General features: G+C 54.1%; 1 protein-coding gene across 1 annotated transcript in view; it reads left to right on the top strand.

Moving 5' to 3' along the window:
• Positions 1-26,282, top strand: part of KIAA1147 (KIAA1147 ortholog) — a 38,184-nt gene extending 11,902 nt beyond the window's left edge. The window contains exons 3-10 of the mRNA XM_012720780.1: positions 959-1,058; positions 2,124-2,282; positions 13,663-13,816; positions 16,792-16,930; positions 17,959-18,090; positions 18,250-18,400; positions 18,960-19,028; positions 19,802-26,282. Of these exons, the coding sequence (XP_012576234.1) occupies positions 959-1,058; positions 2,124-2,282; positions 13,663-13,816; positions 16,792-16,930; positions 17,959-18,090; positions 18,250-18,400; positions 18,960-19,028; positions 19,802-19,997 (1,100 nt within the window). The 3' untranslated portion in view covers positions 19,998-26,282. The remainder of the gene's footprint in view (positions 1-958; positions 1,059-2,123; positions 2,283-13,662; positions 13,817-16,791; positions 16,931-17,958; positions 18,091-18,249; positions 18,401-18,959; positions 19,029-19,801) is intronic.
• Positions 26,283-26,368: the final 86 nt, after the last annotated feature.

The following is a 26,368-nucleotide window of genomic DNA, read 5'->3' as shown; positions in this document are numbered from 1 at the left end:
TCTGTCTTTTTTAATAGTTAAGACCCATGCTGGGCTCTTAGGGGTTCCATAACTTGGCTATGGGAAGAAGTCCTGCAATGTACGCAGGAATGCAGGTTCCCTTCAGATTATGTGGTCTTCAGGTAGATAGCTAAGAGAAGAATTCTTGGACCATATGGTAGATCCATTTTTAATATTTTGAGAAGCCCCCGCTCCCTTTCCCGTACACTGCATTCCCACCTGAAGTGTAAGAGGCTCCTTTTTCTCAACACACACCCTTGCCAACACTTGTGTCTGGCCTTTTCGATGTGGGCCCTTCATGATAGGGCTATGTCTTATTTGACTTTGTAGTTCCAATGTCTAGCTCAGTAGAACTCGGCAGTAAATGGTGAGCAAATGAGCTCCAAAAATTCTAGAAACAAAGAAAATGTGGCTTAAATTTTAAGCAGGGCCTCATTTGGGGAGCGACAAGAAAAACCTAGCAGTGCTTCACAGAGAATGGGCAGAGAACTAACATAGTGTTCCATCGTGAGACTCCAGGTCAAAAAGGCAACGTTTTTGAAGGGCTCTCAAATGTCACAGTAGAAGTAGCTGAAAATAAAAGGGATTTGTGGTCTGTCAGTCACTGGAGGCTGTAGAAAGAACGGGAAGCAAGATCTCAAGGGGGTGAGGGAAATACAGGATGAGGAAATAGGGGTAGAGGATAAAAACCACCCATTTGGAATCAAAGCCACAAAAGGAAGGTGAGCTGGAAGTGACTGAACGTCAGTGCCAAGCAACTGTTCATTTGAAGGCAGAGGTCACCAGCTCCTGGCTGCGCGCCCAGCCTCTGCCGGTAGGGGGCGATGAGCTGAGCGCCCTGACCCCTGGCTGGTTGACAGGGCAGCAGCATTCACCGGGAGGCCCTGGCCGAGGCTGGTCGAGGCTCCCGACCTCAAGTGGCTTTGCCCCTTTAACTCGGGTCCTTGCTTTCCCCCAGGAAACGTGGTAGAGTGGTGCCTGCCTCAAGATGTCGACCTCGAAGGGGTGGAGTTCAAGTCCATGGCCAGTGGGTCCCATAAAGTTCAGTCTGATTTCATGTAAGTACCTCTCGATGTAGGTCTGCTCTGTGCACTTCCTCTCCGCACACGCTTTTCCCAGGCAAAAAGCCCTATCCGAGGAGCTGCAAGAGGTGTGTGTAAATGCCCTGAAAACATTTATGTGGTTTGGGATTTATAGCAGGTTCCGAGCTTCCATTAGGTTTTCAGTGGGTTTCATGATCCAAAGGAGTTAAGAACATCTGTGGTCGAGGCGCGTGGGTGTTCCCGCTCTCTCTCTCTCTCTCTCTCTCTCTCTCGCTCTCAGAAATGATTGGACCTTACCCCACGAATGACTGGACTTTCCATTTGGGCTAATTTAGGTGTCTCTGAGCTAAAACTTGACCTTCTAGTTTTAGGGAGGCTCATTCAGAGTCCTGTGAAACCAAATTTCTGGTGAGGAGAAAGAAACTGGGGATAAAGGCGTAGCTGTAGTCACCTCACGGGCTGGAGCCATGACTGATGCAGGTGTGAGAAGGGGAGGAAACCCAGGGGCAGACTGGTCTCTGCTGCGTTCACGTGAGAGACTCGGGAAGTGAGTCTCCGGTCCGGGTACACGGTCCCCGCCGGGTACCTGGTCTCCGCCGGGTACCTGGTCCCCGCCGGGTACCTGGTCCCCGCCGGGTACCTGGTCTCCGCCGTGTACACGGTCTCCGCGTACAAAACAGAGCTGGTTCCAGCGGAGCCTGACCACCGAGCTCGGTTCTGGCTGTTCCATCAAGTCAGAGTTGTTGTGCAGGAGACAGGCACAGCCCTGTACCAGCGCCCAAGCTCCAGCTCCAGGCGGGCGCCCTGGCAAGCCCACACAGCCCTGAGCCTCGGCTGTCTCCTCTGCGAGGTTGAATGGCCTGGACAAACTGTCCCTGAGGTTTAGTCTAGCACTTTGCTTTCTGGCAGAGACCTGTCCTGCAGAGCCTTGGACACGGGTCTTTGCGGCTGTATCTTCTCATGGGCAAAGAAAGGCAAAGCACCACAAATTGTTGCCCCTTGGAACTACCCCTCCCCCTGCCCCCCACTTAGAAATTCGCCCCGCAGTGTCCCCTGGAGCTGTGCTGTGCTCTGTTGCAGCTATTTCCGAAAGGGGCCCTTCTTCGGCCTGGCCTGCTTCGCCAACATGCCGGTGGAGAGCGAGCTGGAGCGCGGCGCACGCATGAAGTCGGTGGGCGTCCTGTCTCGGTCCTACACGCTGCTCTACCGCTACATGCACTTCCTGGAGAACCAGGTTCGGTAGGTGACTCCGTCCCCGCGCGGGGAGCGGCAGGATCTGTCCCCGGGTGGCGGTGACTGGGCCCCGGGGCTGCGGGGAGGCCGCATGCGGGCCTTTCCAAGAACGTCCGTGCGGGTGGTTGAGGCCTTGCGGGCGGGCGTTTCCTCTCCACAGACGCCCGGAGCGAGGATTCTACAGATTTAATTGGCTTTCGGTTTCTGCGAACACTTTCATTTTGTTTCGCTCAGTAATTTGTCGTTCATTTGGTTTAATTAAATAATGGCTGACACGCATCAGTAATAAATAATAAAATAAATAGCAGTTACCTCCTAGCCCAGGTAGGCCAATGGACTCTAAACTCCTTTGAACAAGCACCTGCTATTCCGGGTAACAGAGAGGGGATTTTTATTTATTTATTATTATATTAGTTTTTTTTAACATATTTTTGTGCATTTTTCCATCTCATTTGCAACCCCCTTGGGTTTCCCATCACCCAGTCACCCGTGTGCCATCACCATAGTCCAGTGCGTTTCCCTCTCCCCCACTGTTTTTGATCCCATTCCCAACTGCACCCCACAAATGTCTCTGGTATATAGCTGTTCATCATTATTATTATTTTGTCGCCTGTTCCGTTATATTCCTGCTATGAGAGAAACCATCTGGTATTTTTCCTTTTCTTTCTGGCTTATCTCACTAAGCATGATCCCTTCCAGCTCCATCCATGTTGCTGCAAAAGACATGTGTTCCTTTTTTTTTGGTTGCTGAGTAATATTCCATTGTGGATATGTACCACATCTTTTTAATCCAGTCATCCAATTTTGGGCATTTGGGCTGTTTCCATGTCTTTCCAATTGTGAATAAAGCAGCAATAAACATGGGGGTGCAGGCATCTTTTTGAAGCAGTGTTTTTGTATCTTTTGGGTAGATACCTAAGAGTGGGATTGCTGGGTTGTAAGGAAGCTCCATGTTTAGCAGTTTGAGGAACCTCCAAACAGTTTTCCATAGTGGTTGTACTAGTTTGCACTCGGGAGGGGATTTTTAACAAAAGCAACAACACTAAAAGACATTGCTTTTATTCTTCATTATGTAAGAAATCTGGCTTCATTTCAGATTCTGAAGGGGAATCTATCCCTAATCCCTGAAGCACGGTTTTAGGAAGTTGTTTCTTTTTGGTATGCATGTGCTTAAATATATATAATTTTATATATACCCAGAGCCACCCTGGTGGCTCAAGGGTTAAGTCTCAGCATATGAGGCTGTCACCAGTGACTTGCAGTGTGAGTTCTATCCCGCACCAGGAAGGCAGGGGGGTGACCCACATGGTGCAGCGTGCCTCTCCTAACCTGCCTGCTGCTCCCCTCAGTGTATTTAGGTGGATCCATCTGTTCTGTTCCCCACTCTGTCTCTGGTGAGTCCTCTTACTGGCCCTCCCACCCCCACTTCTGGCCTGCACCCAGCTCTTGTATGCATAAATAAAATATCTTTTCTATATATGTACACACACACACCTTCCAAAAATCACCAAAATAACCAACACAGAGGACAGAGAGGCACCCACTGGATGCACTCCAAGCCCTTTAGAAAACAAGGAGATGCTCCTTTGCCCTCTCCCTCCTCCCTCAATGCACACACAGGAGTCTCGGGTAAGTGGACAACAGGGGGTGTGCGCAGTTAGAAAGAAAAAAAGGAAGCCCACCCCCAGGTTTCCATGGCAGCACAGGAAGCATGCAGCATCACCCAGCAATCAGAGGGTATTGTGCTCCCCAAGCAAAGGGCCAGATTCTTGGCAAGGGGGACTCTCACTGGCACTCTCAGCCCACATGGTTCCTGTAACCCTGAAAGAAAGTGGCCAGGACCAAAAGGATCCAAAAGAAAGGTGCTAGGATTCAACTGAAGCACCAGCCTGAGCCCCCGTACACCCAAGCTCACTGCTGGCCAGCCCTATGATGTCAGAGCATGATGGGTGTGGGGAGAAAATAAGACTTCTAGACTATTAAAGTTTTCTCTCTCCCTCTCTTTTTAAAAGACTTATTTATGTATACAAGAACTGAGTTACAGGCCAGAGGTGTGTGTGTGTGGGGGGGGTGGGTTGTGAGAGGATTCACCAGAGACAAAATGTGGAACAGAAGTGGTGAATTGACTCAAATACACTGCCGAGGGGCGCAGCAAGAGACAGGAGAGGTCTGCTGCACCATGTGGGTCACTCCCTGGCTGGGGATTGAACTTGTGCTGCAGTGGCTGTGGCTGGCTTCATAGTGCTGCGCTTTAACCCATTCAAGATCAGGGAGGGTCTAAAATTTTCTCTTAATGGAGTAGAAGTATGGTGTCCCACCTCCAAAAATTATTTAAAGCATCAAAAATATATATCGTATGTATTTAAATACGTGGGGTCATATATATGTATATATACTTTGCAGCCTCTGTGGCTATCATTATTTTAGTTATTCTAAACATAATTTTCCTTATCTTTGAAAGAAGATGAAATTCATTATTTGGGAAAGAGCATGCTGATCATTTACAAATGTATATCAAAGTTCAAATGAATTTTTAAAATGTCCCAAATCCTAACAGAGAAATAGCCACTGTTAATATTTTGTGGCTGTCACTCTGAAATAGACATAATAATTTCATCGGAGTAGGACTGATATATGTGAAGATTTCATTCTAGCAAATACTGGACTACCTTAATTTTACTTGTGTATGACAGAGGGAAGGGTAGAGAAGCTGAGGAGCTGTCAAACCATACATGAACATCTGTTTCCACAATCATTTTGTGCACTGTTCCTCCAACATTAAGGAAAAGGATTTTGAAAAAAGGATGTTGTTCTTATTTTTTTCAAGACCAAACATCCAGGCAGGTGCGTGAGTCTTAACGGCTGGTGCCTTAGCTGGTTTCAACCTACACAGAGTCAAGCAGTCTCGTGTCAAGCAGTCTCGTAAAGGCACGTCTCCCCAGCTTCCCCACCCCCGCCTCGCAGACGCCAGCTTTTAATATTGTGAGACTCGCTGCATCTAGTTCTGTAACCATCCACCCCACAGCTCTAGAGTCTTCAGTTACAGACTGACAGTCACAGGGAGGCTTGGAGGCCACCCCACGCCCCAGCTCTTGATTTGAATTATTAGCAGGCTGGTTGGATTTTGCCATCGAATACTTTTCTTTCCACATGGAGCTATCTCAGGTCCTGTCTTTTCGGAGATCTTGCACGCTTAACTTCACTCTCTTACTTACTCCAGATTCTAGAATCTTCCTTCCTCTAAGGATGTTGTAAGTGCTGCTCTGTGAGTTCTGGTATTGGCTGTTGCAGAGAACTCTCTTCAGTTCAGATAACTGTGGAGCCTTTCTCTGTGATGTTGCAGAACTCTGTGTGTGTGTGTGGGGGGGGGGTAACAATAAATTGTCCTTTTTAATCTTTAGGTAAGTCTTGGTGGTTATTTCAGGAACAGTTCCTGAGAAAACCTTGAACTTCCTCATTCCATTTTCTTTTCGACAGGAACACCAGTACACATACAGTTTCTCTCCATTGTCCTCCATATTTGTCATTTTGATGGTGATTTTAATGGCTGTATAATGCTGGAGCTGTCCCATAAATTGACTGGATTATTCCCTGTGGCTGAACATTTAGTGTGATTTTTTTTTTTAATGGCTTCCCTACATGTTGGAACTATGGAGAACACCAGCATGCATGTCTTTTTCTGTTTTTGAAATCTTCCTCAGTTTCACATCTCAGAAGTATGGTGGAGTAAAATATTAGGTATTGGGAATCTAGCTCTCTCTTTTAAAGATGTATTTATTTATGCACACAGAACTGGGGTACAGGCCAGAGGTATGGGGGTGGTGAGAGGATTTACCAGAGACAGAGTGGGGAGCAGAACAGGCATATCATCGAAATACACTGCTGAGGGGAGCAGCGGGGAGACCGGCGGGCGAGGTCTGCCCCTCCATGGTCAGGGATCGAACTCATGCTGAAGCAGCTACAGCTGTGGCTAGCTTCTTAGTGCTGTGCTTTAACCCTTTGCGCCACCAGGGAGGGCCCAGGAATCTAACTCTTGAAAACAATTATTCCTATTGAGAAAATCAATTCCCTAAATAAGCAGTACATTCTCATGGTTCAAAGCCCAACCTTATACGGCCGGATGATGTAAGTTATATTTCTAGTTAAAAGGCAAGAGGCCCTCTCTAGTGGCGCAGTGGGTTAAAGCACAGCACTAAGAAGCCTAAGCCACTTCTGCATGAGTTCGATCCCCGCCTGCCCCAGAGGTGACCCACATGGCGGGGCAGACCTCTCCTGACCCGCCCGCTGCTCCCCTCAGCAGTGTGCTTCCTCCATCTGCCTGCTCTGCTCCCCGCTTTGTCTCTGGTGAATCCTCTCACCCTCCGCATCTCTGGCCTATACCCCAGTTCTGTATAAATAAATAAATAAAACTTTAAAAAAAAAAAAAAAGGCAAGAACAGAGGACCCAAGATAGGATGTTAGAAGAATCTCTCTTGGCCCTCCCTGATGGCACTGCAGGTTAAAGCTCAGCACTGCAAGCTGGCCATAGCCCCTTCAGTGCGGGTTCGATCCCCGTCCTCGGAGCTGACCCACATGGTGCGGCAGACCTCCTGCCTCCCCGCTGCCCCCCTCAGCAGTGTACTTCGTCAGTTGGCCTGATTTGCTCCCCACTCTGTCTCTGGTGAACCCTGTCACCAGAGGATCCTCTCTTACCATTCTCTCATATCCTCGGGGTGATTTTTTTTCTTCTCAAGTGTTCAAAGTTGTTCACCACTACATGGCTTCATTCCAACCCACAGGGAAGGGGGAGAGACCTGCTTACCCCACTTATCATTTCTCACATTCTACAGCCTTTCAATCACACAGACATACTCAAAGCAAAGGAACCTGGGAAAGGAGGTCTCTTGGCAAGTGAACCCATGAGCAGTTAAAATTCTGGGGCTTCTGTTACCAACAGGAAGAATGGATTTTAGTTTGTGGCTCTGGCCACCCAGGTACCGTGGACACATTTCCTCCTGCCCTAAGAAAGACTTCACATAGGCTCAGCCAGTCAGTGCCTCTAAGTCTGAAATCCAGACTTTGTGATATAGGACGACGCTTTTCGTTAGATCAGGACATGCTTTTTATTATCCTGTGAACCAATGAAAGAATAAACAAGTCTGCTCATGCCTCATCTCCCAAATGCGAGACAGGGAGTAGGAACTATCATGTAAACACCCAGTTGAGAAAGGGAAAAATGAGAAAATGGGAGTAGTCAGCAGCCCCCACAATGATGGAATTCTGCTGAGAGGGGAAGCAGACTGCTGGTTCTGGAGAGCAGTATACTTTGTCTAAACTTTCATTCTGCTCTCCAGAATCCCCTTGTTAGATTCCTCCATGGCGCTGGCTTTGCCTTCTAGAAGGTTCTTTATCCATTTTCTCCCACAAGCGATTCTGAAGTGGGCATTAAGGAACATATGCTTCTCGGTTGAGGCTGTAGGGCTTTCTAACGTGTTTTCTGCTGGCACAGGTTTGGGGATCTAGGTTGAGGAGCCTCATTCTTTCATCGGCCAGGCAGATGACAATACCAGACCCTTTGAAAAGAGGGAGGGTTTCTTCTCTGTGGTTTCCAATAAATGCATCTACCGACAAAGATCTCATCCTGGCTTAGTTTTTAAATCAGTGTCCTGAAGATTAGTTACTGGTCTACGTTCTTGGCCTGTCCACCTTTTCCTCCCTTTAATGACAGCTATCTCAAGGTCTGCTGTGAAGTTGATCTTCACCAATGAGCTAACTTTCATGTCTGGCCATGAATTCTTAAACTGGAGAGCTTCATAGAGGCTTTGACAGAAACTCAATTGGAGTAGAGGAGCAATTGATTTTTCCAGCCCTACAAGGTCCCAAATGATTGGAGCATCAATTTCTATTGCAGAATTCGGAACACGCTGCCCTCGGGCTGCTCTTTCCTTCCTCTTCTGCTTACAAACTGGCCAATTCTTGCCTATTTTCATCTTACGCTTATTGGAGCCCACTAAAAACAGTGAGGAGCAATCAGTATTTTGTTTTCAACTGCCTCCCCTAAAGTTGCTAGTTCAGTTGACACAAGCCCTATCTTCCCAGTTAATAATTTTTCTTTTTTTTTTTTTTTTTGCTGCAGTTTAACAAGTGTTTCCTGCTTTGTAGTCTGCAAGATCTATTTCTATATGCCTTCCCTTGCCAGCTGCTAAGCCAGTGCTACAAGGTTCATGCTGTATCCTTTCAAGGTATCATTTTTTGAGCTCAGTAGCTGTAACAAAGAGACCCAAACCACATGGACTCAAACAAGATAACATACAGCCCAGTGGGGGAGAGGTTTAGAAAGGGTGGCTGGTCTGTCCCACCAGAGAATCCTTGGACCCAAGTTTCTCTGTCTTGTATCCTGCCCCTTCTCGGATAGGGCCCTCATCCACCTGGTAGCAATGGACTCACCATCACAGGGTCACTATCACAGGGAAAGACGCAGAATTCCCACAAACCGAACGGGCTCTTAGTCTGGTTCTGACCTACCAGCCACACACGTAGCAGCCAGGAGTTTGGGAAATGCCCTTAACTGGATGGCCATGTGGTCAGCTCTTAACTAAGAAAGAAGAGAGTAAGCGTTTCCACGCCTGGTATAAAATGAAAAGTCTTCAGCCAGTTCCCACACCCATTCAGTTATCCAGTAGTCACAGCTAATTTCTCATGTGTCTTTCCAATGTCTGTGCATGCGTGCACAGATACAAATAAACGTCCTTATGTCCTCCCTCTGCAGACAAAAAGCAGCAATGTGTATACATGTTGCTTTGTACCTTGCCTTTTTTTAGACACGAAGACGGTCTAAAATACTCACTCGGTTCATCAGCCCTTCCCACTGTTTTGCATGTCCTGCATAGAACTGGACTTGCTTTATAAAGGGTTGTATTGAGAGACACTTGACGGCTTCCAGTCTCTTGCTGTACTGAACATCCATGAACAATATCATTTCTCACATGAGCAGGATCTATGCACATTGAATTTCCAGAAATGAAGTCGGTAATTCAAAGGGTATGTGTGTTTGTCATTATCACAGATACGGTCAAATTACTTTCCATAGAGATTGTGCCATTTTTCACACCCAGAGATGAGGAAGGCAGGTTTTTCCCTCCAACTCAACAATACGAATGGTGGCACTCAAATGGGTAAAATAAATAAGTTTGAATCATCTGTTTTTCCATTTCTGAGAAATTTTGGTCGGTTGCTGGCCTTATTTCACAGAGTTCTTTATATAATGGGGACATTTGTCCTTTGTGACATGGATTGAAAATATGTCTCTACTTGGTCATCTTTTAACACAGCTTATTTGTGGTGCAGATGTTTTCTTCATTCAATTGGCTGATCTTTTTATGGCTCCTAGATTTTGAGTTCTAGCAAGAAAGGTTTTCCAATGTGGTGACTCAGAGGGCTGGAGGGACAGGGGGAAGGGACTTCTCCAAGAGAGCAGAGGAAAAGAAAGAGGCTTAGCGCCGTGAGCTCAGCTTACCTGGGAAATGCAGCAAGGATGTCCCTGTCAAATGGCTCAAAACTCCTCGTGCGTTTTCTGTTCGTTCTCACATCCCAAGCTTACTTATCAGTGTTTTGTCCACTACTTTGGGCTTCAGTATCTCTCTAGTTAGTGTTCTTCCTATGACTGTTATTAACCAGAAGATATTAGAGAACCACCTTATCATTTAAAAAACTGAACAAGAAATAGGGTATATTATCAACAAAAATAATTTGATTCATAACTGCATCTCTGTACCTTAAGTTCAACTTCAAGCACACCAACTGCAAAACAGTAATCTGGGGGAGGGAACTCACATGATATGAGTGGGTTTTATTTGGTGGGGTCAAGGCAGGGGAGTCATGTCATATTTTAAATACATGGTCAGAGGTGCCACAAAGTCACCATGGGTGAAATATTATGATGGGGATTTGCTTTCAGACACCCCAGAGAAAAGACTGTAACTGCAGTGGGGAACAGGATCTAGATCAACAAGCCACATTGATAAAATATTACTTGAAACTAAATGTTGGCTATCTGGGATTTAGGCTTCTTTCTACTTGTTGAGTATGTTTGAAAATTTCCATAAAAACTTCCCTCTCTGGTGGCAAAATGGTTAAAGTGCACTATGAAGTTGTCTGCAGCCACTGCAGTATGAGTTCGATCCCCTGCCCCAGAGCTGACCCACAAGGCACAGCAGACCTCTCCTGTCTACCAACTGCTCCCCTCAGCAGTGTGTTCAGTCAGTCTGCCTGTTCTGCTCCCCACTCTGTCTCTGGTGAATCCTCTCAACCCACCACCCTCCACACCTCTGGCCTACACCCCAGTTCTTGTATGCATAAAGAAATCTTTAAAAAAAAAGACTAAAAAGTTAAGAAAGACTAAATTGAAAATTTACATGGAATCACTGTACAAAACTTTAACAACAGACCAACGTTCAAAGATGGGGGAAACACATTCCCATCCACCATACATATCGACTGTTTGCATTTCCAGTCCTCTGGTCCTTTTTTCATGTCTAAACATAAACACACACATTAACTTTTTTAAAAACTCAGATGTCGAGGTCCCTCACACTAACCGCTCTGACTCGTGTGCGAGAAGTGCAGCACCAGTGACGGCCACAGCATCGCCTGGCTGGTGTCACAGGTGTCACAGCATTTCCACACCGAGCTGTCACAGCTGCTTCAGGGTTTCAGCTGTTGTTGGCTCCTGGGGGTTCTTCTTTCTCCCCACTTGGATGTGAGCATCCTTGTGCGTTAATGACGGTCACACCCGAAAATAGTCCCAGAAGGAAGTGTCAGTAGAGACACCGAATCCAAGAGTGGTGGACGAAACACGGATGAGTGAGTTGGATGTGAGAAGAACAACTAGGAAGGCCACACTCCTGGACATGGGATCGTGGGGTCAGAGGGTGCTCATGTACCCCCAGGGCAGACTGCACGAGACCCTTCAGAAGGGGGGGTCCACTCTGTACCTGCATGCATGTTGGGGGGCGTCCTGTCTGAAGAAGAGCCCCCGCTACTCTGGTGTGCCTGATTCTCCCACTGGGGTTTTGGGGGAGCAGAGTGGGCGGCAGGGGCAGCTGCCTGGCACAGAGGCTTACACCTAAGTCGGAGAGTGCAGGGCAGGCAGAGGCATCGCTGATGGGACCGAGAAGCCTGTGGCTCCAGCAGGAGCGTAGATTTTGCCAGTTGTTCTCTTGGTTCCACCATGTTGTTTTTGTTGGTCAGTGTCTGGAGGTGACTTGGCCTGTATTTCAGCAGGTGGTTTCTTTCTTTCTTTCTCAATTATTGATGCACACAGAACAGGGTACAGGCCAGAGGTATAGGGGTGTTGGGAGGCATCACCAGAGACAGTGGGGAGCAGAATGGGCAGGCTGATGAAGTACACTGCTGAGGGGAACAGCGGGCGGGTCAGGAGAGGTCTGCCACGCCATGTGGGTCAGCTCCCTGGCCAGGGATTCAGCTCATGCTGCAGTGGCTGCGGACAGCTTCATAGTGCTGAGCTTTAACCAGTGTGCCTCAGGGGTGTCCCTCAGCGGTGGCTACATCCTGGTACACAGATCTCTAGGAAGGCAGCCTCCCGTATCTGTCTCCTTCTGAAGACCCACCCACTTCTGCATCATGTCTGACAGTCTTCCAACAATGTCAGTCTTGTTTTAATTTATGTTTTGGGTTTATTGAAAAATCTTGTTTACCGTGAAATCACCAGTCTGCTTAAATGCTGAGGGTTCGATTGTAGCTTAACATTTATCTCTGAGCCGCCGATCTGCATTTCCGTTTGTGTTCACACCTGAGATTCCAGGTCATTGTCTTCTCACTCTGCTAGCCAATGCTTCCTTAGGTTTGTGGAGAAACTAGCTTTTTGCCGAAGAGACTACTGCTCTTAGGAAGCTGTGCTCTAGAATCTTGGCCCGTGTGCAGCATTTACTGTCATCAAATCAAAAAGACAACTGAGTAGCAAATCAACTGAATAAAATGAAAAACCATTCCATTTCCTACGTTGCCTTGGGTGATAAAGCCCCCTGTGCGGAGGACGTACAGTATTGCAGATTCTACTAAATAACTCTTAGCTTTTTGTGTTTTGGGGAAATTAGGTGCTCACAAAAGCACCTCTAAACTTAATCATCTTGTTGCTTAGTATTTCTCTTATAGAATAGTTTATTTTCCCATCTCAGTTGCAATCCCCTTGGGCTTCCCATCACCAAATCACCTGTGTGCCATCATCATAGTCCAGTGTATTTTCCTCCTCCCACTAGTATATTTTTTTAAGCACCCTTCTTTTCTAATTTTCCAGCATCTTTTTTTTCCCCTAAGATTTTATTTCTTCATACAGAAATAAGGTACAGGCCAGAGGTGCAGGGGCGGTGAGAGGTTTCACCAGAGACAGAGCGGGGAGCAGAACAGGCAGATCGACAAAGTACACTGCTGAGGGGAGCAGCGGGCGGGTCAGGAGAGGTCTGCCGCGCCATGTGGTCACCTCTGGGGCTGGGGATGAACTTGTACTGAAGCAGCCACAGCGTGGCTTGGCTTCGCAGTGCAGCACTCTGACCCTCTGCGCCACCCAGCGAGGGCCCTATTGCTTAGTATTAAACTTTGGTCACACATCCCTGACATCTCCCTTCTCCTCAGAACCGCCTCACACCTCGTAGCCACCTGACTTTTCCGCCCAGACCTGAACACCTGTTGGAGTGAAGGACAGGACACACGCCCAGCGTGAGCACGTAACTGCCTCCTGGGGCAGAGCTCAAAAGACGATGTGGCGAGCCCTGACGCCAGGCACCAGCTCTTAGGGAGGAACTGACCTTAGTCATCTTCTGTTTGTGGGAACCGGTTTTTCTTCCTGAGGTGTAACATATCACAGGTCTCTCCCGCCCCAAGTGTCCCCCACTTGCCAGCTGTCTCCAGCCTGATGGGAGCGGCAGGAGGGCCAGGCAGGGTGGCCCGTCACCCTCCGGGAGGGACCGAAAGGTGCCGACCCTGTGCCGGGCGCCTGCTCTACTTCACCCGTGGACACCTCAAAATCAGGCTGTGGAGGTGCTATTATCGACACATGGAGAGCAGAGAGCCGGGTGGAGGTGTAGAGCCGCCTGCCAGAGAGCTCTCGGGGAAGGGCTGCCAGCATGGCCCTGACATTGGGAACCTGAGTCCCCTGGAGGGGTTTGGCTGGCCAGCAGCCAGCGGCCAGCGGCCGTGTTCACTCTGAGCAGTTCGCGTGTGAGTCTGGGACAGGCCAACAGCGACACAGGCCATGGCCTCGCCCACCCAGGCCGAGCTCCCCGGGGCCCTCGGGGTCTTCAGGGTGGACCGGCCCTGGCCCCTAAGCGTCCGCCTGTGGGGCAGGTGGCCCCGCTCACGTGCTGTGTGCTGTGTGCTGTGTGTTGTGCAGGCACCAGCTGGAGACCCCGGGACATTACTCTCACCTGGCTGCCTTCTACGAGGACAAGAAAGGGGTGCTCCACGCGGGGCCGGGGAGAGGCGGCAGCCTGCCCCCTGTCTACTGGCTGCCCTCCATCCACCGTTACATGTACCCCGAGATGAAGGTGGGTCGCCGCTTGCTCAGTCCTGGGTGCCATCTTGATGGTGACTTTTTAGTGCATAAAGCATGACGCTTTGGACTCACCCCAAGTCTGCTCTGGGTAGCACAGGATGTGGTCTCAGCGTTTGGGTTCTCTTACAAGGCAGCGGGATGCTTTCTAGAAAGTTCTGTAATCACAGTGCAGAAGCCAGGCTGGCCAGTTCAGGTGGCGCGGATGGAGTGGGTTGTGTGAGTGCTTCAGACTGCCTAAAGCCAGCACTAGAAGGGAGAGGGAGAGCTGACGGGCAGCTGTGAATCCTGCCCACGACAGCCTCGCTGTGTATTTGTTTACATTTATTGCAGCGGGGCCCTTAGTTGCTGCACGTGGTGTTCCATCAACATCCTGCTCACAACTGGAAGTCTCACTCCCTCCAGATAACTTACTATTTTTCCCGATGAACTTTGCTTTGTGCTAAAGTGCGTTTGCTGACAGTTAATAAAACGTCCACGCAGGTGTGGGGGAGGGTACGGAGGTGGCTGAGAGCACTGAGCCCGTCGCCCGCCCTGCAGCTGCTCACAGGCCAGGCACGAAGGGAGGAGTCCGGGAGGCGTCCCGAAGAGGGGTGTCCGCGGCACCCCTAGCCAGGTGGGGAGGGGCCGTGCACCCGGGCGCAGGGAGCAGAGTGGCAGTGGCCACGGCCTGTCACCATGCCAGCGCCCACAGGAAGGGCCAGCAGTCACCGCGGTCTCCAAAGGCTTCCTTCACCCGTTTTACAGATGGAGGCGAATGGCTCTGTAGACTCAGTAACTGCCTAAGTCCTCGGAGCGGGTCGGAGGGCGAGCTCCTCGCTGGCCCTCTGCGGCCCTTGCAGAGACGTGGCCTCGAGAAAGCACCAGGCAAGTTGTGGACCCGAACAGACACATTTGACTGGGACGGAACTTTTCTGTCAGTTGTCCAGGAAGGGACGTTTAGAAAAATAGGTGAGAGTCAAATTGTAGAGACGGTGGAGCGTGAATCTGAAGAAACACCCGTGAGGGTCTTGTTAGGAAAACACAAACTGTGTCACGCATATGTCCCCCCGACGCAAGACAGGGGTCTCGGACACGGGAAGTGGAAGACCGAAGCCCGGCAGGGAGCGGGGGTAGCTCAAATATTAGCAGTGCGGACAGCGACTTCGTTATCTATTGCTGCGTCCCAAGTTGCGCAGGTGTTACTCTCTCTCAGGCTCTGGGGGTCAGGAGCCCAGGCTGAGCTTAAGTGGGTCTCTGCTTCACGGTCTCTCGTGACCCTGCTGGGGCCAGACAGGTTGGGGTCTCACGGAAAGGCTCAGCTGGGGAAGCACCCGCCTCTCCTCCCGGCTGCTGGCAGGGTCGGCGTCCTTCAGGGCAGGGGCCTGGGGGTCTGGGGCCTGGCCGGCAGCTTGCTGCCCTCCGTCTGCAGCCACAGGGGTCGCCCCAGCGCCGCGGCTGGCTTCGTCCAACCCCGCAAGCAGACACTCTCTGGCCAGGTGAGTCGCCGTCCTCCGTGACCTCATCGTGACACGGGACCCTCAGCGTTGGCGCATTCAGTGTGTTGACAGCAAGATGGTAAAAGGGAGGGTGGGTGATACAGGGCGGCAGACACCCAGAGGGGAGGCCGCCGGGTGCTGTCCTAGAGGCCGCCTGCCACAAAGTCGCAGAGGGCCGGGTGACAGCGGGCACCATCAAAGCTGCAGCTCTGGGGGCCCTGTGCACCAGTGTCCGCCTGCCGGGGGGCTGTGCCTGGTGACGGGGCGGCCTCTGAGGGGCGGCTCAGCCGGGGGTGCGCCGTGAGGAGGAGCGAGGCTAGAACTCGAGGTACCTCTGCTGCTGGAGGAGCACCCACAGGTGCTCAGACGGGGGAGGGTCCTCTCCCGGCCAGTGGCCATTTCCTCCCACTGGGACCGCGGCGGACAGCAGCGTGCCCCGACTCAGAGGCAACGGTTGAAGGGCCAGCGGCCCTCGGCTGTTCTCGGCTGATGGTGTTGGCCGGACCGTGCTGTGTCTCTGCAGTCCTCACCGTGACCTACTTTTCCTTCCTGAGTCAAACTGTTGCTGGGCTGTGTCCAAGCCCACTGAGGGGTGACTCCCAGCTGAGCCAGGGGTCCCTGGAAGCCGAGGAGGAGGGACAGAGGGAGGCAGAGGTGGCCTGCGGAGGGCAGCAGGCTGATGTCTGTGTGCAGCCCTGGGAGATGCAGGGACGGGTGTGCAATGGGGTGCGGAGGGAAATGGGGGCGCGCTGCTTTCTAAAAAGCAGTCCTTCACGATTGTGAACACGAAGAGCGCAAGGCCCCCCGGATCCGGCCGCCCCCGTGCGGGACGGTCCCGGCTGTAAGCCAGTGGAGGAGCGAGTGTGTGTGCCAGGGACGTCTAGTTCAAGGTCCGTCAGGGCTCCCGCATCTCTGCTGAAACAGGCAGACACGCAGGCCCCCGAGGGAGCGTCCGTGTGAAAAGAGCGGAGATGAAGCTGGGGTGTCGGAGCGCTGGCTTCCCTGGGTGCTGGTTGCCCAGAGAGACCCTCCCGGAGAGTTGGGGTGCGCGAGGACAGTGGGCAGAGGCGGTCCCGCCCCGGGCAGGCGAGGGCACCCCTTCCGCCGCAGCGGAGAGGCGCGTGGCAGGTGCTGGCCGCCGGGTGGGGAAGGGGCGCCCCCTCCTGGCCTGGGCCCGCAGCGCAGGTGCAGTGGCCCACCTGGAGCGCTGCCTGGTTGAGCCACAGGAGGCCTGGGTGTCACACCTGTCCAGAATGCCCTTGGCCTTCCTGGGGGTGAGCAGCTCTGCTGTCTCTGACATTCAGTCCGAGGTTCCCTCGGGCTGGCAATGACAGGGCCGGGTCTGTGCTCCTGGTCTGGCTGGGCCAGCCCAGGGCCCCGGCCTGCCTGGGGGCAGCAGGACAGGAGGGAGGGGGAGGGCCAGCACACCCTCGTGCTGAGTCTTCTAGCAAAGGCACCCAACCAGCCTCCTCTTCCCCTTTGTTTCTTTCAGATCACACACCCAGCTGGCTGCATGTCTCAGTTCATCAAGTTCTTTGGGGAACAGATCCTCGTCCTCTGGAAATTCGCCTTACTTCGAAAGCGCATTTTGATATTTTCTCCCCCTCCTGTGGGCGTGGTGTGCTATCGAGGTAACTAGAAGCCGAAATTGGGGCTCTCACTAGGTTCCCAGAGCAGATATTGCTCGGGCCTTTCTGCTGCTGAGCAAGTTGGAAGCATTGGGGCCCTGGAGAGGGTCTGGGGGATTCAGCCTGGCCCCCCGCTGCGCCCTGGTGACGTGGAAGGTCCGTGTTTTGGAGCGTGGTCTCTGCTGTCTATACAGAAGCTGCGTGGGCTGACCGGCAGTAGTCTGAGAGAAGCGTCTGGGTTAAAACTGGGAGGACAGACCTAGATACAGCTGAGAGGAGCGCGAGGAGGCTGGTGCTGCCAGGGTCGCAGGCTCTGTCCTGTGTGAGGCTGTCGGAGGGAGAGCTGAGGTGATGAGGATGGCGGCCCCAGCAGGCAGGGGACGGGCCTGGGCACGCCGCCTGGGAGGCCTTGATGCCACAGGCAGGAGTGGACCTTGGGCTGGAGCAGAGACGAGACCGAGACGGCCGGGGTGCGCTCCTGCCCATGCGTCCCTGGGGAGGGTCTGTGCGGAGGGGCCGGGGCTGGCGCGGAGGCGATGAACGGGGGAGAGTGGCAGCGGCAGGGAGGGGGAGCGGAAGGGGGGAGGAGCAGGCCCCAGACATGGGGGGCTCTGGGAAGGGGGAGACCACCAGCGCCAGATTCTCTAAACAAGACCAGACAGGTGCGTCTGTTGCATTTGGTGTGATCACATGGCAGGTGCGACCTTGAGGAAATGAGGCTCTCCCTGTTGCAGCTGGTGGGGTGCCTGAGGGGGGTCTTTCTCACGGCCTCTGGAGCCCACGAGGCCTAAGGAGACCAGGATGTGCTGTGAGCACCTAGCTCTCACACACCGGCTACATCAGGTTAAGTAAGGGGCCCAAACAGCTCGGCCTCCTACCGTACCCCAGTCCTCAGCACCCCAGGAGCCCCTGGCCTCAGCTCCAGAGACCCCACAGCATCCTCGGGGGCTGCTGTTCTGCGGCGGTGGCCAGCGGGCTTGGGGAGGCAGGCGGGTGGGGTGGACGTTTCTCCACTCAGCCTTCTGCCACAGTGTACTGCTGCTGCTGCCTGGCCAACGTGTCCCTGCCCGGCATTGGGGGGACCATCCCCGAGTCCAAGCCGTTCTTCTACGTGAACGTGGCAGACATCGAGAGCCTGGAGGTGGAGGTGTCCTACGTGGCCTGTGAGTAAGGGGCCCTCCCCACCTGCTGCCCCCTTCCGTAAGCACCACGGACAGCTCCTGCCCACTCTTGGAGGGGGGTTCTCAGGTTCCCAGCCCTGGGGTACTGGGTGGGGTCAGGTTGGCACCTTTAGGGTCTGCCCTGAACCTTGGGCCTCCCAGGCACCACAGAGAAGATTTTCGAGGAGAAGCGGGAACTATACGATGTCTACGTGGACAACCAGAACGTGAAAACGCACCACGACCACCTGCAGCCCCTGCTGAAGCTCAACAGCGCCGACAGGGAGAAGTACCGGCGGCTCAATGAGCAGAGGTGGGGGGCGGGCCGCGTGTGGGGCGCCCCGGGACACTGCCCTCGGGGCAGGCCGGGGTGGGGTGCGGTGTTCTCCCTCATGGGATCACGCTGTGTGGGCGCGGAAGTGAAGGCAGGCCCACGTCGAAGCCGCTGCCAGCTCGCTGCCCTGCCGAGAGGCCGCGCGAGTCTGCAGGTGCTTCTCTGTCCAGGCCCATGGGATCTGAGGCCCAAGGGGGAACGAGCATTAACCAGGCGCCACGGTGTGGGTGCCGGTGTTCGTGCTGGCTTAGGCGCCATCTCCTTCACTCGCTCCTGGTTATCCTGAGACTCCGGGGGCAGCGCTGAGACCCTGGGGTCACTGCCGTCCCTGTTCATGGGCACTCAGGAAGGAGTGTCACCTGCCCGAGGCTGCACGGGGCGGAAGAGGCCTGGCCCTGGGGGTTTGAGTCCAGACTGCTTATTCCTTTCCTGGCTCTTCCGCCTCTGGACTGGGCGTCTGCTGTGGTCACCCCTTGCTGGGCGGTGGTGGCCTCGCAGAGGGCTGCCCTAGCCGGACTTTGCGCTCTCCTCCTCACAGGCAGATGCTGCTGTACTCCCAGGAGGTGGGGGAAGACTACAACCCGTGCGAGGAGGACCTGTTCGTGCTGTAAGTCTGCCCAGGGCAGTGGCTGGGGCCCCGCCAAGGGTCCCGGGTCACCCGGATGCCGGCCAGGACCTGAGAGGTGGACTCCGGCAGGCCGGCCCAGAGCTGCGTGGGGGTGTGCGCCGGGTCCCCAAGGGGTTGGGAAAGAGGCAAGGGGGGGTGTTTTCTTGCTGCTGGGTGTTCAGCTCCAGAGCTCTGCCACCCCTCAGGATTCAGGGGCAGCATTCTGTTCCTTTGAACAGAGCAGTGACTGGTCCTGACGGGAGCACTCCCTCAGCCTCGCCGGCCGCTCACACCGACTTCACCCACAGCAGCAGGCTGGGACCCCGTGGCCGGGGCACGATGCGGGTGTGGGTGGGCGGAGCTGCCGTGAGAAGCGGTCTCGGGGCGATGCTGGTGCCGGGTCGCTTCAGTGCTGACCTCAGAAGTGTGGTGCTTGGGCTGAGTATTCTCTTCCCCCTGACGGAGCAGAGCGTGAGCGACGGGGCTCTGGGGGCCTCGCCCTGAGGCTGTTCAAGCCCAGCGGCTCCCCATCAGCCAGCCCTGGCTTGCTCCGTCTTGCTCACCAGTAAGACACCTGTGGTGTCCCTCCAGTGCTGAGCACGCTCGAGCCACCCTTTCACTTCACGGTTTTCTTTTTTAAAGAGTGCTTCTGAGCTTTGGAACCCTAAAACGCACGTTAAGAGAACAGTGGGGCTCGGGGCCACGCGGGACGGTGTGCTGAGAGCTACTTTGTCTTTTCCGCCCCTTTCCTGTGTCCTGTCTTGCAAATGCAGGTTTTTCCTAGAGCAAAACAACCGGATATTTCAGACCCTGCTGGAAGTGTCGGCCAGCCAAGACAAAACCCTGACAGCGGAGCATGCACGCGGCATGGGCCTCGACCCCCAGGGGGACCGCGGCTTCCTCCTGGACTTGCTGGAGGCCTACGGCCTGGACATCATGCTGGTCGTCGACAACCCCTGCTGCACGTAAGGGCAGCCTCGCCGGAGTGGCACACAGGTTCTCCCCGGCCCGGAGGGCTCGTTTTCACTGTCAACATGAAGGAATATGGTTTATGCTTCCCAGAACATGTACGTTTTGCAGTCTCCTTCCTCCCCTCCCTAGAGGTGAGGTGGGGCCACCCCGGATCCCAGCCCTGCTGTGGCAGGACGCTGGAACTGCCCCTTCCCACAGCGACCGCCTGGGGTGGTCTTCGGGTTCCGGAAGGGGGTCCCCTCGCCCCTGGCTGAGAGGCGGCCGGGGCCAGACATCACCAGCAGCAGCCGAGCTCCAGAGACGCGGGGAGGCCTCCGCGGGAAGCCTGCCCCCCTTCAGCGTGAGACTCGCCAGCGTGGCCTCACCCGAGGTCATCTGCCCCACGGCCGACGTCAGAGGGGCACGCCCCGCGTTCCCGTCAGTCCTGGGAGCCTAGCCTGGGGGTCGGATCCCTTTTCTTGTTTATCGGGCAATTCTATGTCTTCTCTTGTCACTCCCGTCAACTCACAGGGGACCAGAAGGTGCCTCTGACTCAGAAGTGCAGAATCTTTCCTTAGCTAAGTACTAGCTTCTCTGAGGGCAGAAGCCGCTTCTCAGTCAACTGAAAATTAAAATTGTAGTGTGAGTTCTAGAAACTTTCCCCCAAGTCAGGCACTGTGGCCCCGATGTGACACCCCCTTTCTCTGAACCCCTCCTCGTGGAATGGGCTGACGGGCTCCTACGGGCCAGCAGCAGCCCCAGAACTTGCCCGCAGATGCTCGGCCTCGCTTAGTGTCCTCCCAGGGCTAACGGCCCTCGGGGAGGAACGGGGCGTCCCTGCAGGCTGGCATCTGTTCGCGCCGGCGAGGCCAGCTGGGTAGAGGACGGACGTTTGGGCTGCTTCACCTGGACGGGTGTCGCGGAGCCTCTAGATCTAAACAGGTTCACGGGGCTTTCATACGGGAGCACGGCCCGGCTGGTTAGCTCGGAGCCTGGCGGCCAGCTTGGCCGTCACAGCCGGTCTGCAGCAGAGACCACCTTCGAGCGGCTGGGGCCGCGGATGGCGTGGGGGGGCTGCCGAGCGCCCTTGACAGTGCCTTCCCCCAGAGCGTGTCCGTGACGAGCTGGCCTGCCTCTCAAACGTCCTGCCTGGGCAGCTCTGCTGTTCTCTCTGGCCGGGTGTTGGGGGCGTGGAGGGCGGGTGCGCTCCCGAGAGACAGCTGTTGTCAGCCACTGGACGCCAGGGCTGTGAGCAGGGTTTCCGTCTTCTGGGCCATGGTTCAGGACTGTGACTCGGGATACTGGCTGTTGGTGACCAGGGTGTCTTCCCTTCACTCTCCCGGGTGGGCGACCCTCTGTAGTTACGCCGACCCTCCGTGCGTCCAGCCAGGCTGATGGTGTGCACAGCAGAGAGAGCGCTTTCGCGTGAACAGGCCACGTCTCAGCTTGAGATGGGCCTCTGAGGGCTCGCTGACATATCTGAAAGCATTTTCAAAGCCCATGACAAAAGGAATGCAGGCAGACAGTGAGTCATCAAAGCGGCGTCTTTATGTAAATATATAAATAAGTTTGGGCATTGAAATGTACACTGTACAACTAACTCGTTTCTCCTCTGCGGTGTGGGCTTAGCCATTTCAGTGATAGGTGTTTACAAAAGAAAAAAAATCGTTTAGAAATTAAGTTTCGCCGCCTCTTTTCCCGGGAGAGCACGTCCCTAGCCTGTCGAGGAGGGGCGCCTTCAGTGTGGTCAAGGAGGGGCTACTTTCGTGGTGGCCGAGGGGTCGTGGTCAGACACGGGCAGGGGCGCCAGGAAAGCCAGGTTTTCTGGAGGACGAAGGCAGACGCTGTGTGCGTGGGGGGCTCTGGCAGAAGGACCCCGTAGGTGTGGGGGATGCTGTTTGTGGGTCTGAAAGTGCGGCTGTGAAGGCAGTGGGGTGACAGTGAGGTTCCCGTGTTCCTGCGGTGGCAGTCAGGGCTCTGGGCGCCACTCGGGCCCCTGGTGGTGTTCTAAGCTGTCTGCCACCTCCGTGCGCACCCCCAGCAGAGGCTGGGGCCTGGGGGCTTCCAGGCGTTGCCTCATCTTACGTCAGGAGCCTGGGCTCAGCTGACCCTTGTCCCTGTATGCCTCTCAAGAGGGAACCCCCGGAATCCGTTTCTTACGGTGCCAGCTTTCTCAGAGTCAGTTTGCTTGGCTGAATGGGGCGCCCCTCAGTGCTGCAGCCGTGTTCCCTGTTCAGCCTCCCTGAGGAAGGCTTGTTTGTACCTGACTCTGACTCCCCTCTCAAATCTCAAGTGAGCAGGTACAACCCAGCATCACGTGCTGCCAGTACTGTAAAAGGGAGATTCGCTCGTGAGGTCCAGGAGGGGCCCCCGAGTGACACTGAAGCTGTTTTTGGTCGCTGTTGAGACATGGCTGGCGATGGCCCTTCCCGCCTCCAGGCCCCACGCCCTGTGGGACCGGGCGGTTACCATGGCGGACTTCAGAGGCTGGAATCTGACTTGCTGAGGCCTCACTGTCAGACCTCAGCCACCAGGGTCCCCTGGAGCCTTGAGTCTGGCCGAATGCCCTGCTGTGTGCGTGTGCGATATTGCCGAGCGGAGGCCCTGGTACCCCACCACCCGATCTGTTTCGGAGGGGTTCCAGGCTCCTCGTGGGGTTTGGACTCAAGACTTGAGGCCTGCTGATGTCCACTAGCATGAGAAAAGGCTGTGAGGGCAGATTTTTCCCTTCTGCAGGCTGCGCAGGGGGGGGGGGGGTCAGCCTTGGCAGGTGTCCGAGCGTGTTCCTTCTCTGCAAGGAGTCGGCACCAGGAGGCCTCATCTCCCACGTGAGAAAGCCCAAGCCCGGTGGCTTGTTGAGAAGTCACTTGGGCCTTGGTGCAGCCCGAAGCACGTTAGGCCAGTGTCCACCCACCGGACGCCTGTCCGCCTGGGCCTGCAGGGTCCTCGGGACACTCGATCACAGTGAACGAAGGCACTGGGCTCCCGTGGTCGTCACCACTGGCTCGGGCAAGGAGGCTGAGTTCCTGGGTCTAGTGATAGAAACCATCCCACACAGGGGCTGGCAGCTGTGATTCAGCTCGTGTTGTTCCACATGAACTTCCAGATGGAAATTCAGCGTAGCCCAGGTGCAGGTGACTGAGCACCGCACGTGGAGATGTCCTGTCTCCCTGGAACTGCCAGCGGCATTGTAGTCAGGAGGTGAAGGGAAAGATTAATCACAGCCGAGGCCCTGCTTTGGTCCTGGTAGTTGTGAGGACGAACCTGCTGTGTGTCTCTGTGCGCCGAGCCCGCTTCAAATAAAATGAAACGATGAGATTATTCACCTTGAAGCAGAGGGCTCTGGGGCGCCTTGTGAAGGGCAGTGATGAATTAACCTTTTCATGGTCCTACATCAACTCCAGGAAGAGACCGTAACCGCGGGGACCGGTTTTTGCTGTTATTGTTTTACTGAGTGCAACTGTGAGGCCCGGGAATGGACTGAGGCTTGGACCTCCCAGAAGAGGTGGTCCCTGCGCGGTGGGGAGGGGCCCCAGGCCATGTTTTTGGCTGGACAGTGAATTGCCTCAGCGCAATGATGGCTAACAGACAAAGTTAAGCTGGGGACCAATGTGTCACATGTGGGCTTCTTTGCCCTTTTAGGGTTCTCACTCGTGGGCTCAGGCCTCCTGTCTCCCCTGCGCATGTCGGCTATAACTGAGGGGCCGCAGGGAGGGTCCTGGACACGCACTCAGTCCCTGCTCACTGCAGGGAGACAAGGAGCCTGGGTCCTTTTACGCCCGGGCCGTGGAGTTTTTATTACTATTCCCTTTTTATTACTGACATACCTCTGTTCCCAGGAGCTACTGGAACGTGACAGGTGTGGGAAATGCTAACTGTGAATGAATTCAGTTAATGCTTACAAGAAATGGAAGTTTATTTTTATATTGCTATTTCTATGTGGTGGATTGAACATGCAGATGTTGATGTGGAAAGAAACTCCAAAATGATAATCCTAGAAGAAACGGGTGGTCCTGTCAGTTAAAGCCGCTGAAACCCCGGCAGAAATTTTAAGTGTTCGGCGACTGTGCTGTGGCCTGTGAGGGCTCTCCAGTCGACACTCGAGGGAGGGGGTGTGCGCTCCCCCAACCGTGAGTGAAACTCGTGTACGAAAGGGGGTGACGATGCTGCCTGTCAGGCCGCTGGCCTGGGGGGGAGTGGGAGGTAGTTTTCTAACTGGCACTTTAACTGCTTTGGGAGCTTAAAGATGGGGGCAGTTAGATGAAATGAAGAGAAACTCCTAGTGCTATAGAGAGAAATGATGGTGAAATACAGCTCTGCTTTGCCGTGTTAGTTTTATTCCAGAAGCTTATTCGATTGGGCTTATTCGAATTAAAGCAGAAGGTTATTTATCACCATGGGGGGGTGAATTCCTTGTTTGCTGTAGAAGCCCATTTAGATGAGTAACAGACTGACTTTGCTTTCCAAGGACGGCTGAAGGGTGGGGGCAGGGCATGGTGATCAGCCGGTGGCCACAGGTGAAAAATGGACAGAGGTCACGGAGTTGGCTGAGCTGAGCGCTGGTGAGTTTAATTGACCTAAAGTGAAAATGTCCTTCAGCCAAATCAGACAAAGAGGAGAGACGACGGTGCTGGAGGCGGCAGCCACTGTGGGGGGCTGAGGGCAGGGCTGGGTGCTGGGCTCCCGAACAGAGCAGGAGACATAGGGTGCAGAGGAAAACAGGGTAACCTCCTTCACCCTGGGCTTGTTGGCTGAACTTTCTAAGGCTGGGAAGTAGTTGCAGCCTCGGTAGATGGCTTTCCTGTTTTCTTGGGGGGGTCAGGACAGCCGAGCCCCCTCCCACCCCCCCAGTGCCCCGCCCTAAGAGTCAGGCAGGGAGAACGGGACCTGTTCCAGGGGTTCAGCCCATACCGCGAGACCAGGCAGCTTATCAGTCACCCCGCCGCGTACGTAGCCATGTTCCGGTTCTGTGACCCTCCAGCGGCTGGCCCCGAGGCTGAGCCAGTTTCTCGCCCTGACTCTGTGCCCCCACACACCTGTGTATATCTGAACCAAGCTGTGTGCCGAGGTTGATATAACTATATTTACAGAAAATGGTTTTTACAATTAAAGCTGAACGTTACACGAGAGCGTGCGCTGCGTCCTTCCCGGCTCAGGCCTGGTCTGGGGGGGCAGGGGGGGGGTGCTGAGCCGCCGCGCTTCAGACAGGAGCGGGATGCAGGGAGCCGCGCCCTGTCCGGATCACCCAGGTAATGGAGACCAAAGTCTGGTGGTGCTCCGGCCCAGCGGGGGCACCCCAAAAAGAAAAAAGAATGAAGGCCTTCGGTCACAGGGCCTCCCCCAATCAAAGTTAATTTGAAAATGTTCTGTCTACAATCAGGATGTTTGTGTGCGACACACACTTAAATTTCGCTTCACTTTTAACTACAGACTCAGTGTTGCCTTAAAATATCAGTAGCTCTGGTCAGAGCCAGGTTCCTGCTCTCCAAGCATGTGACCACGGAGCCTGCTGCGTGTGGAGCGCGCCCTGGGGAGCAGCAGTCGCGGTCAGGCTGGGAGCGGGCTGCCGGAAGCTCGTCTCTAGTAGCAGGCCTGGCTGCCCAGTGACACTGGCTCGACAAAGGCTCAGCCTAGACAGGAGGGTGAGTCCGTCTCCTTGGGATCGTCAGAGTTGTACAGTCAAATGTCTTTTCTGTGGAACGCAACGGAAAGGGTAAGGTAATGAGCACTTTCTCCCAGGAAATAGGCTGAACCGGGCATTTTTACATTTAAAAATGAGTAAGAGTCACTGCAGGTGCACGGCCCACACGAAGCTTCTTAGGAAGGAGCCCGATTCCGCCGGGCCCGGCACGTGCTCCTACAGGCCCGGATTCTGGGCTCACCTGCAAACCCGACGACCTCGGCCGCCCCGCGCGGGGGACACGCACCGCACAGCACGGCCCGTGGGCCGGAGGGACTCCGCGCCGGACGGGTAAGCCCAGCTGCTCGCGGTCCTGCCCGTCTATAAACACTAACAACCCAGCAGCTGAGTTCTCCGCTCCCACCAAACCAACGGAAGCAGAGTGAAGTTGCCGAGGTAGCGACTGCCACCGCTGTCCCGGGCAGCTCTGAAGGACCACGAGGTCCAGGCCACAGCGTGGTGACAGCTCTTTCCGTCCCTCCGAGCTGTCAACGCCGTGTGATTACGGCACTTTCTGAACCAAGTTAACTATTTCCACTTCCACGTTCTGTCGGAAGATGGTCGCGTGATAAAAATAGATCACAGCAGCCGCGTTCCCTGCTGCAAGTGGTCCGGAGACTTAATTTAAAATTTCCAACGACTAATTTAGTTTTGCAGAGGGATGATGAGCATCAAATTGTTATGTCTTTAAATGACACTGAATATGTTT

The sequence above is a fragment of the Condylura cristata genome, unplaced genomic scaffold (assembly GCF_000260355.1).
Source record: "Condylura cristata isolate star-nosed mole 26May11 unplaced genomic scaffold, ConCri1.0 scaffold00005, whole genome shotgun sequence".
In the NCBI taxonomy this organism is placed as follows: Eukaryota; Metazoa; Chordata; class Mammalia; order Eulipotyphla; family Talpidae; genus Condylura; species Condylura cristata.
Note: the sequence above shows the minus strand (reverse complement) of the source record. Positions and strands in the feature narration are given on the sequence as shown.